Source organism: Artemia franciscana, chromosome 1 (assembly GCF_032884065.1).
Source record: "Artemia franciscana chromosome 1, ASM3288406v1, whole genome shotgun sequence".
Lineage (NCBI taxonomy): Eukaryota > Metazoa > Arthropoda > Branchiopoda > Anostraca > Artemiidae > Artemia > Artemia franciscana.
This window is the reverse complement of record NC_088863.1, coordinates 38,363,247-38,377,236: the sequence shown is the minus strand read 5'-3', so window position 1 is coordinate 38,377,236 and position 13,990 is coordinate 38,363,247. Positions and strand designations below refer to the sequence as shown.

Genomic DNA, 13,990 nt, shown 5'->3' with positions numbered 1-13,990 from the left:
ACTGAAAGTGGAAAATTCAACCAGACTACAAGCTGGCCTTCCTCAGCGAGAAACTTTCTCATTTAAGTAAACAATACGTCGGTGAAAGTAATCTTAATTGTTATGCTGAGGGTTGTAACCAAAATCTCGGTTTTCCTTCAGCAGAATCTTTCAGATCAAATATATTTACCAAAAGGAAAGATATAAAAAGAGAAAAAAAATATTACGAAACTCAAGGTAACAAGGGGAACCGCCGAGGTTTCCTCTTTGCGGAATTGTCAACAAGCTGGTCGTAGTCGAAGTTTTTTTTTACGAAATCCTTCTCTGCAAACATCAAAAGTAGGTGACTGAGACGGTCATCTCCTCTTGTAGACCGCAGGTAGTTTTTCACTATTTCTAGGCTAGAAAACAAACGCTCATTGCTTGCTGCTGTCACAGGAGGTGTAGCAGCAATACGAAGTACTTTAATTACTTCTGAGTAAGCCACTGGTAATGCCTGAAGATGGTCGACAATGTCTAGAAAGTTTTCCGGCCTTTTCTCCTTATCGAGCAAGAAACGCTTGGCAATACCAGCTTGAGATTCGAGAAGAATGTCGTCGATATACAGCTCGCCATAAAGAGCAGAGAAACGCTTGAGCAGCTCTGTGTCCATAAACTTGGTCGAGCTTCGAGTGTGCTCAGCACTGGCAAGTTATCTGTGAACCTTCTGTCAAATTCGGCTAGTAGACGGTCAAAAGACTCGAAGTGTTCTCGTTTCATTTCATCTGCCAAAGTAGTAGTCCAATCCCCAAATTCGATGAAATTCTTTCCTAGCGTCAAAGTTGTCATAAATTGTTTCAGATGCTTGGTGATCTTTTGAGTTCTTTGAGGTCGTCCTTTCTGACCAACAGAGGAGAGTCTAGTCGCGGGTTCATTCACAACAGGTACTTCGATTTCGAGTTCTGTCGCAAACTCTTTAGCCTTCTCGAAAAGTGATAGGAATGAAGCGTCTGAACGCAGGTCAGTGAGTTCCCTTTGTGGCCCGAATCAGGGTGTGCGATTGAGAAATAACCAAGTTGAAGGTTTGGAGCTGCTGAGACAGCGAGTTCGTCGCTCACATAATTGCTTCTATGTAGTGCAATTGCAAGATAACAAGGAACGATTCCATCTTCTTCTGGAGCCCAGCTGCCTCTGCCCGTGCTTCGCCGTCAGCTCCCTCGCTTCGGCGCTTTCGTTCTCAAACGAGCTTGAACACCGGAGAATGGTCCGCTCAATTACACTTGCTCCGTCATAGCACTGCGCGACACAGTAGTTCCAATCGAGTCCAATTCTTGTCACTGTGTCATGAATGAAATTTTCTAGACTTTCAACATCCAGGCTCTTCATGTGATAGCATCCGATCGGTCTTTCTTTTACTTTTCCTTCGTCGAAGTATCTAAGAAGAATGTCAAGCTGCACTTTCTTCGAGTTGTCCTTCGTTTCGTCGACCAGAACGGCAAAGTGTTCGGCGCTTTTTAATTCCTGCACTATCGTGCGCTTAAGCCTGGAACCGATCACTGAAATAAGATCATTCTGGTATTCGTGGGATGTATAGTGACCATACCGTCTCTGTAGCTTAGTGAAGAGCGTAGGAGAGTACTCTCCGAGGAGATTGCACGTCTCGACGGAATTTCCCTTGTTTGCCCCATAAAGGCAGTGCCGAGTCGCCCCAATAGAGCTGTTACTTTTAATGAGGATTTTATGTGCTCTCTGTTCTCCTTGATTTCATTGTCTCTGTCGTCATTAAAACAGACGCGATTGGTTGCATCTACTTGGTTTGTCTGGCTTTGAAATTTGTCCATGAAACTGCACTGTCTTTGTGGCGGTCACTCCTAGTATGCTGTTCGAGGATTTTAGAGATGTCTTCCCATCTTCTCACGCCGGCGTCTATGAAAGGCCTAGACCCATACCTCTGCCCGGGAAGAGTAGAGGTGTTGCCAAAGTGTCTGCAGCAGAAGCAGTGAAAAGAATCATCCTGGGCGGAGTACTCCAGACACGGGTGCTTTCCACAATATGAAGCATTGTATGACCGTTTCGGCTTGCCGTTTGCGGTCACTTGGGCAGGGTATTGTACTAGTTTCGGTTGGGATGGTGGATCGAGAGGGGACAAAGAAATGTCCGTAGGGCCGCTGGACCGAGATGCGCTTCATCTTGAGGTGTATGTCGCCGAAGCTGAGGCTCCGACAGACCTGAGACAGGCGTAGTGGTTCCTCGGGGTATCTAGTTTCCTACTTGCTCGATCTGAGGGACCGTCACTTCATTCGAAGAAGACGAAACGTCGGTGATGGTTTGTTAAAATGCTGAATTACACACCTGAAAGAAAGTGTACACATTAGTTTGACTTTTAATCAGTGTAACACCCCTACTAGTTTAGCCTACCCTTTTTTAAATCCGTTTTCGTGGATTTATTGTAGCTTCAGTCACGTCCTGCCCACGTTAAAGGCTTATTTGCCTTCTTGCAGTTGCGTTCTAGTGAGACTCGAAGATTTCTTCTCGACTCTTATTGCTTGATATTCATAATTCAGAAACTGAAGATGTTGCGGAAGCAATTCTTTTCGGATATGTCTAAGTGGTGGATTGATAATCTGACCGCTAAATAGATTCAGAATGTTGGCCCAAGTGGCGAAACGTGTGTCGTGACTACAACAACTCGAACTCGGCTCTAGTCCTAGTTTCACGCAGTTAGTTACATAAATCGATGAATTGAGATGCAAATTTGCCTAAGTTGGCTGGCTTGTGGTCTAAACTAGTAGCGAAGGATTTTCTCCGACTAGAACAAGGAATAATCTGACTAATGAACGGCGACCAAGATATGAAAAATATTTACTTGACATAGTTTTATAACTCTTCATATGGTGTACTACTCAATGCGGTGTTCTGTGCTTCTTTTTAGTACAGGATACTCGAACTCGACTCTTTGAACCTAAATGGAAGAAGAGATGAGTTTGCGAGCCGTGTTGCATATAAAATGACAAAAAAAAAAACACGGAAAATCCTTTTCCACGTAAATTCAGTTCCTTTAGTCCGCGAAACTGTGAGTGGCACAGAAAACTGACACCCAAAAGAACAGAAACACAAACTTGCACTTACTTGCTGAACCGGTTCAGACGGTGACGGTTTCTGTTTCTTAATCAATTTATTAAGAGAAGACTGATTTTCTAACCTCTTTCTCCTTCTTCAAGGCTGCCAATTTCCGATTTTAAGCTCCTGACAAACTCATGATAACAAACAAATAAGATACTGAATCAACAAGATCACAAAAAATTCTCTCACTCCAATTCCAATCCTTGCCAGAGCCAGTTTGCACTAGGATGACTTTATACTAACTAATGCTAATGTCTATTAATTCCTTAGGTTAATAGGCTTAATGGTGTAAAGTCTTCTACTTCTCTCTGTAAAGTGTGATTTTCTCTGTGACGTTCTTTTGAGTCTTATAAGAGCGTTGGCCTAAAATCTGGGGTTCGACTGGTAGAGGATGTCAAGCATCTCTAACTTTCATAAGGTTTATGTGTCGAGTATAAAAATGTTTATTTACATATATAATACAGTAAATTTACATAAGACAAGGACAGAAACAGAATAAGAACTGACTTGAGTAATCTAAAACGATGGCTTATATTCACTGAAAAAAGGAAATAATCATCGAAACATTTGCCAGGAACTCACCTATTTTAATCTGTTCACTTAGAGGAATTACTGCAAATATTCAGAATTTATAATATTAATATAATCATCTAGGAAATGGACACTTGACAGAGCTTAACTTTCGAAGTTTACAATGGTTAATAGCAAAGATCTAGATCTTTTTTTTTTCAGGCCAGAAAACCTAAGTGTCAATTTTCAAAATAAAAAACATGGAGCTTTTTTCAAAAAAAAAATATATATATATGTATATATATATATATATATATATATATATATATATATATATATATACGAAACTACTTCTTACCAATGTGCGTCCTCATATGACTTCTCAACAGTGCGTCACGGCGAAATTTTTTAGGACAAACACTGCAGGGATATGAAAATTCGTCACTGTGAGATTTAAAATGAGCGTACAAATTCTGCAATCCATCCACTGTCTTACCACACCTAGAGCAGAAGTAAATTCCATTTTTTTGATGGGCTGAAACCCTGTGAAGTTTCAAGAGCTTTTTCGAATCGAAAGTGGCTTCACAAAGGAAACAAGTGTAAGCATCCTTAATACCTACAAAAAGAGGAAATTTTAAATGATAAAAATAAAGCGGAACAGATAATCTATACAAGAGTTAAGGCTGAATTAAACTGAGAGGACCTTTAATGCCGTATTTCTATCGCTCTTTATTTAGTAGCAGATTGGTGTTCATTCATGGCTAAAGTATTTTAGTATTTTTAAAAAGTTTCTTATTGCTCTAACTAAACGGCCCTTGTGTTTCAGGAGTCGTTCTTAAAGAACGGGGACAAAAAGTCACACTTTAGGGTAAAGAGCGAGGTATTGAGGATGGAGCAACCCCCTTTATATACGTAGTAATTTCTATTCGGTGTAAGTTATAATTTAAACCTACCTTTGTGAAATTGTCTGGTCAAATGGAAATCTAGATGGAGAGATATCAGCAAGGGTGGCAAAGGCGATCGTCGTTTTTGGCCGTCTACTCAGTCGTAGATGATGAAGGTAGATGCTGTTTAGACAGAACACTTCTGAAAAATCGAACACGTTAAGTGGCTCGACAGGGTTTGGAACATGGATATCTTCTGGTACTTTGAATTACCACCCTTGTCCGAACAGCTTGGGTCCCGCTCGCTGCGCTGGCACGGTCATTTACTTCGTTTACCCACTGAAACACCTGCCCGACTTAAAATAGATTTTGATCCAGCAGCAAACGGCTGGAAACACCCCAAAAGTAGACCACGTATAAGATGGGCGGATATCATCCACGATCGAATCACAGCGTGCGGCATTGACTCCAGCGAAGCTCCGACCCTCGACCAAAACAGACCCCTCTGGACACGACTAACGACGCTGATATCAGGTTCCGTCTACGCTGCCGAGAAAGCGCTTTAAGTCAAAGTAAGTTTTAATAATGTCACTTACTTTCAGTTGAAAAAAAACTTGTTTTTTTACGGCGAATTCCAACTCCCTCTCCACAGGAAATTTTCTAATCCCAGAGAAAATCCCTCCATGTAAAGTTCATCCCGAGTAAAATAGCCACCACCCACCAGGGAAATTACCCTGGGGCACTTCCTTTATGCCCTCATCTCAATATCTCGCCTTTTGCGCTGAAGATTTTAAGAGATTTAAACGGACCTTGTGTTTCAGGAGTCGTTCTTCAAGAATTGAGACAAAAAGACAAACTTTAGGGCAAAGAGCGATGTATCGGATAGGGGGCAACCCCCCCCCCCCCCCCGTGTTTACTTTAAGTTTAAATGTTGCTCTTTACTTTGAGATATTTTTTTCTTAATTTATTTACTGACCGTTTCTCAAATAATGCCATCCCCACCTCTATAGAAAATCCCCTTGCCCCACAAAAATTCGTCCATAGTAGGTTCCTCCCCCATAAGATATCCCCCCGGATAATTCTATCCTCGCTGAAAATTCTCCTTGGAAGTTCTCCTTAGCTTACTTTCATTTGAAAAGACTTCAACTGACGATCATTTTTCAAATCATGACGGAAATTCACCCCGTCGAAAAATTTTCCCTGAAATCCCTCCAATGAAAATTTGCTCCCACAGATGATTCCCCCATGGAGAATTTCTTTAGTGGAAAATTCCCGTAGAGAATTTCTTACGCAGAAATCCCCCTCGGAAAAATCTTCCAGACAATTACAACCCTGGTGAAAATTACCCCGGAATACTTTACATATAAAACTAAGTCAGCAAAGAAAATGTAAGACAATTAGAAAATATTGCACAGGAATTCTGTCAAACTCCCAAAGTGTTATGCTTCCCCTGGAAGTCTCACCCCATGGAAATTTGTCCCTTAACAAATGGTACTAGAACTTATAATTTCCATAAGAACAAGTCCTCTGTCGATATTCTAGGATCACTGATTCGATAAAATTATCCTTGGTGAAAAAAACACAACAAAAACAAACAAATAAACACGCATCCCTGATCTTCCTTCAGGCAAAAAAAAACAAAAAATTCCGCATTTTTACAGATGGGAGCTCGAAACCTGTACAACTAGGTTTTCAATATTTTCTAGGTCTTCTAGGTTTCGTAGGTTTTTTCATTAAGATTCCTTGACTTTCGAGGGTGTTCTTTCCCTTTTTCAAAAATCAGCCAAATTTTCTCAAGTTCGTAGCTTTTTACAGGTTATACTAAACTTAAATAATCATTTATATTTGGAATCAGCACAGAAAACAAATTCTTTTGATGTATCTATTGATATCAGCATTCTGTTTTTGTTTTTTTTAGTTTCGATAGATACTGAACCAAGTCACTCGTTACTTACAGTTCACTACCACAAACTATTTGATTGATTAAAAAAAAGAAGGTTTTAATGATGAAAGTGAAGAGCAAATTTAAAGCTTAAAACAATGATATAAAACTGAAATATTATCTGCTTTACGAAAAACAGACATAATTACTGCTTCGAGGTTTATGAAACATAGTTTTCAAAAAGCATTTCAAACAAACTCGCTCGTGAATTTCCCTATATTTGTAGAATTCTAAAAAAACTAGCACTCTACTAAAAATACAAAACCAATACAAAAAAAAAATAAATAAAAAGAAACAATAAAAATTTTAAGTGGCTTACAGAAACTAAGTGAATAATTCATAAAGCTTTCAACAGTCTTTTACCGGCGATGAAATCAACAGTTTTTACCACAAGATTCTAACTCTCTAAAAAAAATCAATAAAGCTTAGGTTTCAATAAAGCACTCGTATTTCAGAATTCTACAACTAGGGAAATATAACGAGCCAGTTTGTTTGAAATAGTTTAAAAAAATACGTGTCATAAAAAGAGGTAGCAATTTTATATGTTTTAAGCTTCAACTTCGCCTTTTACTTTCATAAAAAAAACATGGCCTTTCTTTCCAATTTAACAAAAGAAACTAATGAAAATAATATATGGATATTTATTCCTTAAAGTCTTAATGATTTTTTGTTTATTAAAACCAAAAAAGTGAGAAATTTAAAATGTATTTTGTATCCAGTAAATTAACTTTTAAATTGGCTTTTAATATATATTTTGATTGACATAAAAACTAGACCTACGTTGCACGGGCAACGTGAGGTGTTGCGGCAACGTTTGTTCGCCTTCACTGAGCAAAGTGTTACGAGAGCAAATCTTTGGTTTTGTTTACTCGCTTCAGCTAAACACTCAAATTGTTAATCTGTAAGGATCTTAAAATAAACAATTCCCCTACATGTCTTACCACTGGAACAAAATTGGTCTTACCATCAAATACATCAGAAACAAATAATCGGTACACCAACTAGCAAAAGTTGCGAACCCCTCATTGCTGAATATGATGAGCTAACAGCCAGACTGTTGTTTAAAACTCCTCTATATGTCTCCGAACTAGTATCGGCCTATCTTTGGTTTCAGAGTGTACCTAACAACTGAAGTTGTCAACCCCTTTAAAATTTCAAACTGGGACATGTCATGAAGGAATTTTTCTATCAAAAAATGGATGACATATACTTTGATCAGCTCATCAAGAGCTATTGACTGTTGTCGAGAAAAAAATCTATTTGTCTTAGTTCAAAAGTTGACTTTTTTGGCGTAGGCCAAGTTTCTAACGTCATCACTTAGAAAGGAGCAAAGGATAAACTGTAATTTCTTTACCAATGAGATAACTTTTAAATTTTAAGAGACACATCTGATACCATTTCTCTACTGCAATCCCAAGTGCGAAAAACCAAATGACAAACTCAGCTGAAATCCCGAACAGAAATTGGTAGATAAAATAGATGGCAGCACTTTCGGACCCGTGGGGAAAATGCCACTTTTTTGTTTCTGTAAATTTTTGTTTTTATCACTCAAAGAAGATATATTGGCTGTGGGGCCAGGTAACTGCCACATATAATTAACACTTACAGATTTTAGTCCATCTTCAATTTGAAACTGGTGCCTGCCTGCTTGTCTGCTAGGACGGAGCTTTCCACTCGAAAACAGAAACATGGTTCTATGAAACGAAGGCTTGACTGCATAACTTCAGATAGTTCTCTTTGACAAAGGCTATAAAAATCCACTTCACTTCACACACAATAGGCTGTGGCTCAAGGACAAGCAAAAACCATCTTTTTTGGTCGCAGGCAAGAGTTTTACGAAGCTTTCCAAAATACAAAGTCATATTCATCAATCCGGCCTAAGGTCCACATTTTTCGTAAAAACCGCATAGGTTAGACCTTTACCACTTTCTAGGAATAAGCTAAAATAGGGGTGCTAGGAAAAAAAACACAACAAAACTAAAATGTTGCTCTCGTAATACAATTAACTTTAAATAAGCCCTTAAACACCTATGGAGGATTTTTGAGTGTCATGTTAGCGACGAAGAAAAAAAGCAGAGTAAAAAGGATATATCAGTATTACTTGTACAAAAAGGGCTGTAAATAAGCTTTATACCGTTTTCGATAATGGCGATTCCTGTAGTGTACTTTTCGTTTTGATCTAACACCAATCTCAAGAGATTTTAGCGTCTTTTTCAAAATTCCTGTAAATTTATTTTCAGAATAACATTTTACGTATACGTATGTTTTACGGATGTGAATTAGCTAAAAATAACAATTTTTCTGACTTGAAGTTTTTTGTTTAAAACGCATTCTCAAACTTTTGATGGCTATAGGCCATTGTTCGCTCTTCACTAGGTTGCAGCTATCACTGTAACAATGATATATGGAGGGATTAGATAGAAGCTCGTGGGCTATGAGCAATTAAGAAAGCAGTTGATTGCATCTCACTGATCTTTTTTTGTATCTAGTAGCATCTTAATCGTTTCCATAAGTAAGTGACAGTAAATTAAACACCGTTTTCATTAGAGATATGATTGTATTGCCTAATTTTTACTGCATATTAGATGCAGCGTAAATCACCAGCCTCGTGTGCATCGGGATTGTAGAACTTTTCAAGAGAGGTTGAACCGGGCACATCTCAACAAGTACCATATGAAATTGTTTGGGAGTTGTAAGGCAACACAGTCTGCATAGAACTTCCCCTCTCTGTGTAGTATTATTATATGGTCCCCGGAAATAAAGACCTAAACAAAAATTCGTGAAGCACACCCCTCCCGCCCCCCCCCCCCTGCAAAGCTTTCTGATAGCCTTCCTCCCAACGCTCAATATTTGGGCCTGTGTAAAAAAAATTATTAAAAAAGGTTTAGTATGATCATTTATAACTTATATCTATTTAGAAAAGAAAGCAAAACTATTCATGTATCCATTATCATTTTCTCTCAGCAGTCAGTCAGCAGTTGAGCGGACTGTGTTTGTAGAGGTAATATAACAGGAAAATGCAAACAAGATAAAAATATAAAAATCATCGATTTTACTTATTTTTGAGGATAGCCACACACCAAAGAACTGATAACACTTGCTGACAGCTAATTGGACCCCTTGAATGTCATGCCTTGAAACGATATTACTTTTTTAAGGGAAGTGAGGAAGGGGGGAGGGAAAACTTACCGGAATGTTTTTTCATGTGATTGATAAGTGAAGCCCGCTGAAGGAACTGTTTACCACAAACTTTGCACGAATTAGGGTCTTGTTCCGTATGGCGAAGATGATGTAAAAACAAACGATCCTTAACTGGTGTTGCATAATCACACCTGACACACAAAAATTCACCATTCTTCATGTGAGTGGAATCGTCGTGACTTTTAAGACTCATAACAGAGTCAAACTGAATTGCACAGAGAGGACACATGTGTTTTTTCACTCCATCTGGAAAAGGAAAACAAAACAGTTTCATAATTTCCCATGTATTAATTTACCTTTCTAGTGAAAAAAAGACCAAAAACTAACCAAAAATACGGCAAAACAAGTTCAGAAAAACTCGTGATCTAAGATGAATATGCAGCTAGATAAGGAGATATCCCCCCCCCTGTATTTTCTGGGGCAAATCCTATGGAGAGCTAATCTCTTCTTCCGGGCCTTTTTCCCTGTGGAGAGCCACTCTCTTTTTTTTCTATGGGAAACTACTATGTAACTCCACTCTCTTTTTTTCCACTCGTGTTTCCCTGTGTAACTCCACTCTCCCTTTTTTATAACGCAAATTCTTATGTAGCATGCAGTAGCATTGCGTATACTATTTATAACTCCCTTTTTAGTAGGTTGTTTATAAAAGGAATTTCATTTCCCACCCTGTCGCTAGGGATTCGTAGCACTAGCATCTATACGAGATGTCATATCCATCGAACCTAAGGGCCCACCTTGTAAGTTTGATGGGGGGAGGGGTATAAACTACCGTTTCTCCCAAAAAAAATTTCTGAGACGCAGATATTTCAAGATATACTTCGGAACAAAATAGTACTTGGAAACAAGGCGCTTTCGTTTCCATTTATTAAATTTTAAACGATTACTTTTCTATATTTTAAGATTTGATCTTTTTTAAGAGGAAGCGTCTGTATCCCCCCCCCCTCTTGGGTTATTTTAGGATTTAGGGGGCTGACATACAGTTCGACTTTTTCATTACAAACTTTTTTGGTTATATTTTGTAATTTCCGTGTAGATTGTTCCGTAATTAACCAAGATGGGAATTGTAATTGAGAAGTCCTGCTACGCACATTGTATGCAAGTGGAGTTTTCTCATCTGAAGAATGTTTGGAGATATAGATACTACTCTCAGAAGTTGAAATTGCAATTGTTTAGGAGTAATATACACTCTGTATTTTTATACGGATGCGAGTCCTGGAGCCTTTCAAAGAATGCTGAGAAAAGACTTCTTGGCTTCGAAAATAATTGCCTGCGTAAAATCCTGAGTGAAATTCGGTCTTAGGCACGAAATCGGTCAAGTTGGAGGCCAACCGTGACTGCCCTATACGCCCCCAGGCATAGGAGAATCTAAGCAGCTACGTCTAAGTATTGCTTTCATATTTTATTATTTTCTCGGGTTCAATGGGTCCAGCACGTGAAAAAATTTCAAGTTGGCAGACAGAGTGGCAAAGGGCTATAGGGGCGCTACCGGCCAGGCATCACATTGGCGGGAGGTCCAAAATATTTGGAGTAGGGTATCTCAGATTTTGGGACTTTGTCTCAGGGAAGAAACCCTATTAGGTTTTGAAGGATTTAACCGATTATTCTTCCAATTTTAATGTTTGTTTTCATACTTTTATTATTTTCTCACATTTAATGGGTCATGAAAAAAGTTTAAGCTCGCGGGCAGAGCGGCACAGCTCTAAGGGGGGGGGGTCTACTGGTTAGTGTTACCATGGCAGAGGGGCCAATACACTTGGAGTAGGGTTGCCTCAGATTTTGGATGTTCGACTTAGGGAAGTAACCCTTCTGGGTTTTGAGGGTTTGAACCGATTATTTTCCCATATTTTAAGATTTGGTCTACCAATCAGGCGTTACACGGGTGGAGGGAATTAATACGCTAGGAGTAGGGTTGTCTCAGACTTTGGGAGTCTGTCTAGGGGAAGTAAGCCATCAAGGTTATTGAGAATTTTAACCGGTTATTTTGCATATTCTAAGATTGCTTACATATGCTACCTTTGTTTCCTTTCAAACAGACTTATTACAGTCTCATTCACCTTTGAATTGTCTCTAACCCATGGGCTCCTTTTCAGGAGGTTACTCTCTGCATAGCGTAAACTCCATTTTTAACAATACCTACTGTTTTTCTTTTAGAAAGAAAAAATATATCCGGTTTTTTTTTCATTTCATTTAATTTTAACTGATTACTATCTTATATTATAAGAGTTGGTCATTTTTTAGGGGGAATTTTCTATACCCTCTCGTGAGGCTGGGGTTCAACACCTACAGATAGCTCTCGATTTCAGGTGATTTTTAAAGTTCAAGTTTTTATTCATTTTCGTTCAAAGCTTTAGATTTTTTTTACTTATATACTTTAAAGATTTTTAGGCTTATCACGGTGCATAGGGAGATATGGGACATAGTAACCCCATAATGATAAAAATTGCTTATTCTTTCATTTTTATAAACTCCTCTAATACCATACCTGTTAAAAACTATTAACGTTTTGTTTTCCATTTATTAAGTTTGTTTGTTTATATTCATCTTTGACATTAGTATTTCTCTACAGTTTTATACATTCCATCAATAGTATTAATCAAAATAAAAGAATCATAACAATTTAATGAAAAAATACAAATTTAATGAAACAACATTATATAAAATATTACATATTATTAATATAATTGAACCAATTTGACTTTTAGAATCCCTTCCATAAAATAATTCGTTATGTTCTCTCTTGACAGGACACTTTCCCTCATCTCTTAGTTCGTGTTCCGAACAATATTCATTGTTACATCTTGGGTTACTAACATTTTTCTTTGAGGTCTCTTCCTAACACTAATCGTGCGTTTCAGCACTGCTATTATTGGGTTTAATGACCGTATGTCTTGGTTCACCGTCATTAGCACTTAATATTTGCAAGCACTTTTCTTTTCATCAACTCATCTTTAAATTCATAAAAAATGTCATCTGACAAAGCTCTTTTTACTTTACTTGCGGTTTCAAAGTCTATTATTGGATTACCTTTTCATAGCTAACACTTCGAGCAAATCGATAAGATACTGTTTATAGCATTCCTACATCAGTACGCCTGTCTTCCTCTAGCCTTCTTTTTAATGCTAATATCCGAAAAAATTTTGTAATCTGATTTATCATTCCATAATGTGTTACCAACAGCACAAGCCAGAAGCTTCCCCTCTTCGTCAACTATTAGTTTTAAACTTGCATTATCTTTGAGCCATAGCCTCTGTGGAAATGTTACTGTTGCATATCCACTATTTTGACAATGGAAATTCTTGAGCACTCAAAAGAAATTTGATCTCTTACTTTCAAGACAATACAAACATATATTTCCAATAACGTCTCCATTAGTGCTTATTTCGCAGTTCACATATATATCATTGAGAGCATTCAATGCTATGATAACCTTATTATGTAAACACACTTTTTGTAGGTATTCATTTGCATGTTCCTCTCGTAAAATGATTCATCATATTCTCTCTTAACAGGACAGTTTTTCTCTTCACTTAGCTCGTATCCAGTTTAATATTCGTTGTTCCATTTTGGGTCGTACAAAATTTTCATTGCGGTTTCATCCACAAACTCACCAGGCGTTTCAACGTTGCTAATATTGGGTTAAATGACTGTATCTCTTGATTCACCATCATTAGCACCATTAATGTTCAAAGGCATATTTATATTCATCTTTATATACATCTTTAATTTCACCTTGATATTCATCAGAAATACTATCTGTCAATGCCCATTTTATTTTACTTGCAATTTCAAAATATATTTTTACATTATCTTTGCATAGGTAAGACTTCGAGCATGTCAAAAATATGTGGTTTATAACAATCCTACATCAGTACGCCTGTCTTCATCTTGCCTTCTTTTAAATGCTAATACCCGAACAAATTTTGGTGATATGATTCATCATTTGATAATGTGCTACCAGCAACACTAGCGAGAAGCTTTCCCTCATCGTCAACAATTAGTTTTAGACGTGCATTCTCTTTGAGCAATAGCCTCTCTGGAAGTGTTACTATTGCCTATCTACAATTTTGACGATAGAAATTCTTGGTCACTCCAAAGAAAATGAATTTCTTACTTTCATGACAAGATACGCATACATTTCCAATATGGCCTCAATCAGTGCTTATTTCATAGTTCAGATATTAATCTTTGAGAGCATTTAATGCTGCGACAATCTTATTATTTCCATACACTTTCTTGACGTAGTCATTTGCATGTTTCGGATTCTTTTCATAAAATTATTCATCAAATTCTCTCTTGACAAGACAGTTTATCTCTTGTCTTAACTTGTATCCAGTACAATATTTGATGTTCTATTTTGGGTCATACACAAATT

General features: G+C 37.7%; 1 protein-coding gene across 5 annotated transcripts in view; it reads right to left on the bottom strand.

Annotated features, from left to right (window-relative positions):
- The window catches only part of LOC136029254 (zinc finger protein 567-like), a 69,136-nt gene that overhangs the window by 20,886 nt on the left and 34,260 nt on the right, over positions 1 to 13,990 (bottom strand). For all 5 annotated transcript variants that reach the window (XM_065707508.1, XM_065707501.1, XM_065707493.1 and 2 more), the window contains exons 4-5: positions 9,607 to 9,864; positions 3,950 to 4,207 (exon numbers count right to left, since the gene is read on the bottom strand). In XM_065707508.1, the coding sequence (XP_065563580.1) occupies positions 3,950 to 4,207; positions 9,607 to 9,864 (516 nt within the window). The remainder of the gene's footprint in view (positions 1 to 3,949; positions 4,208 to 9,606; positions 9,865 to 13,990) is intronic.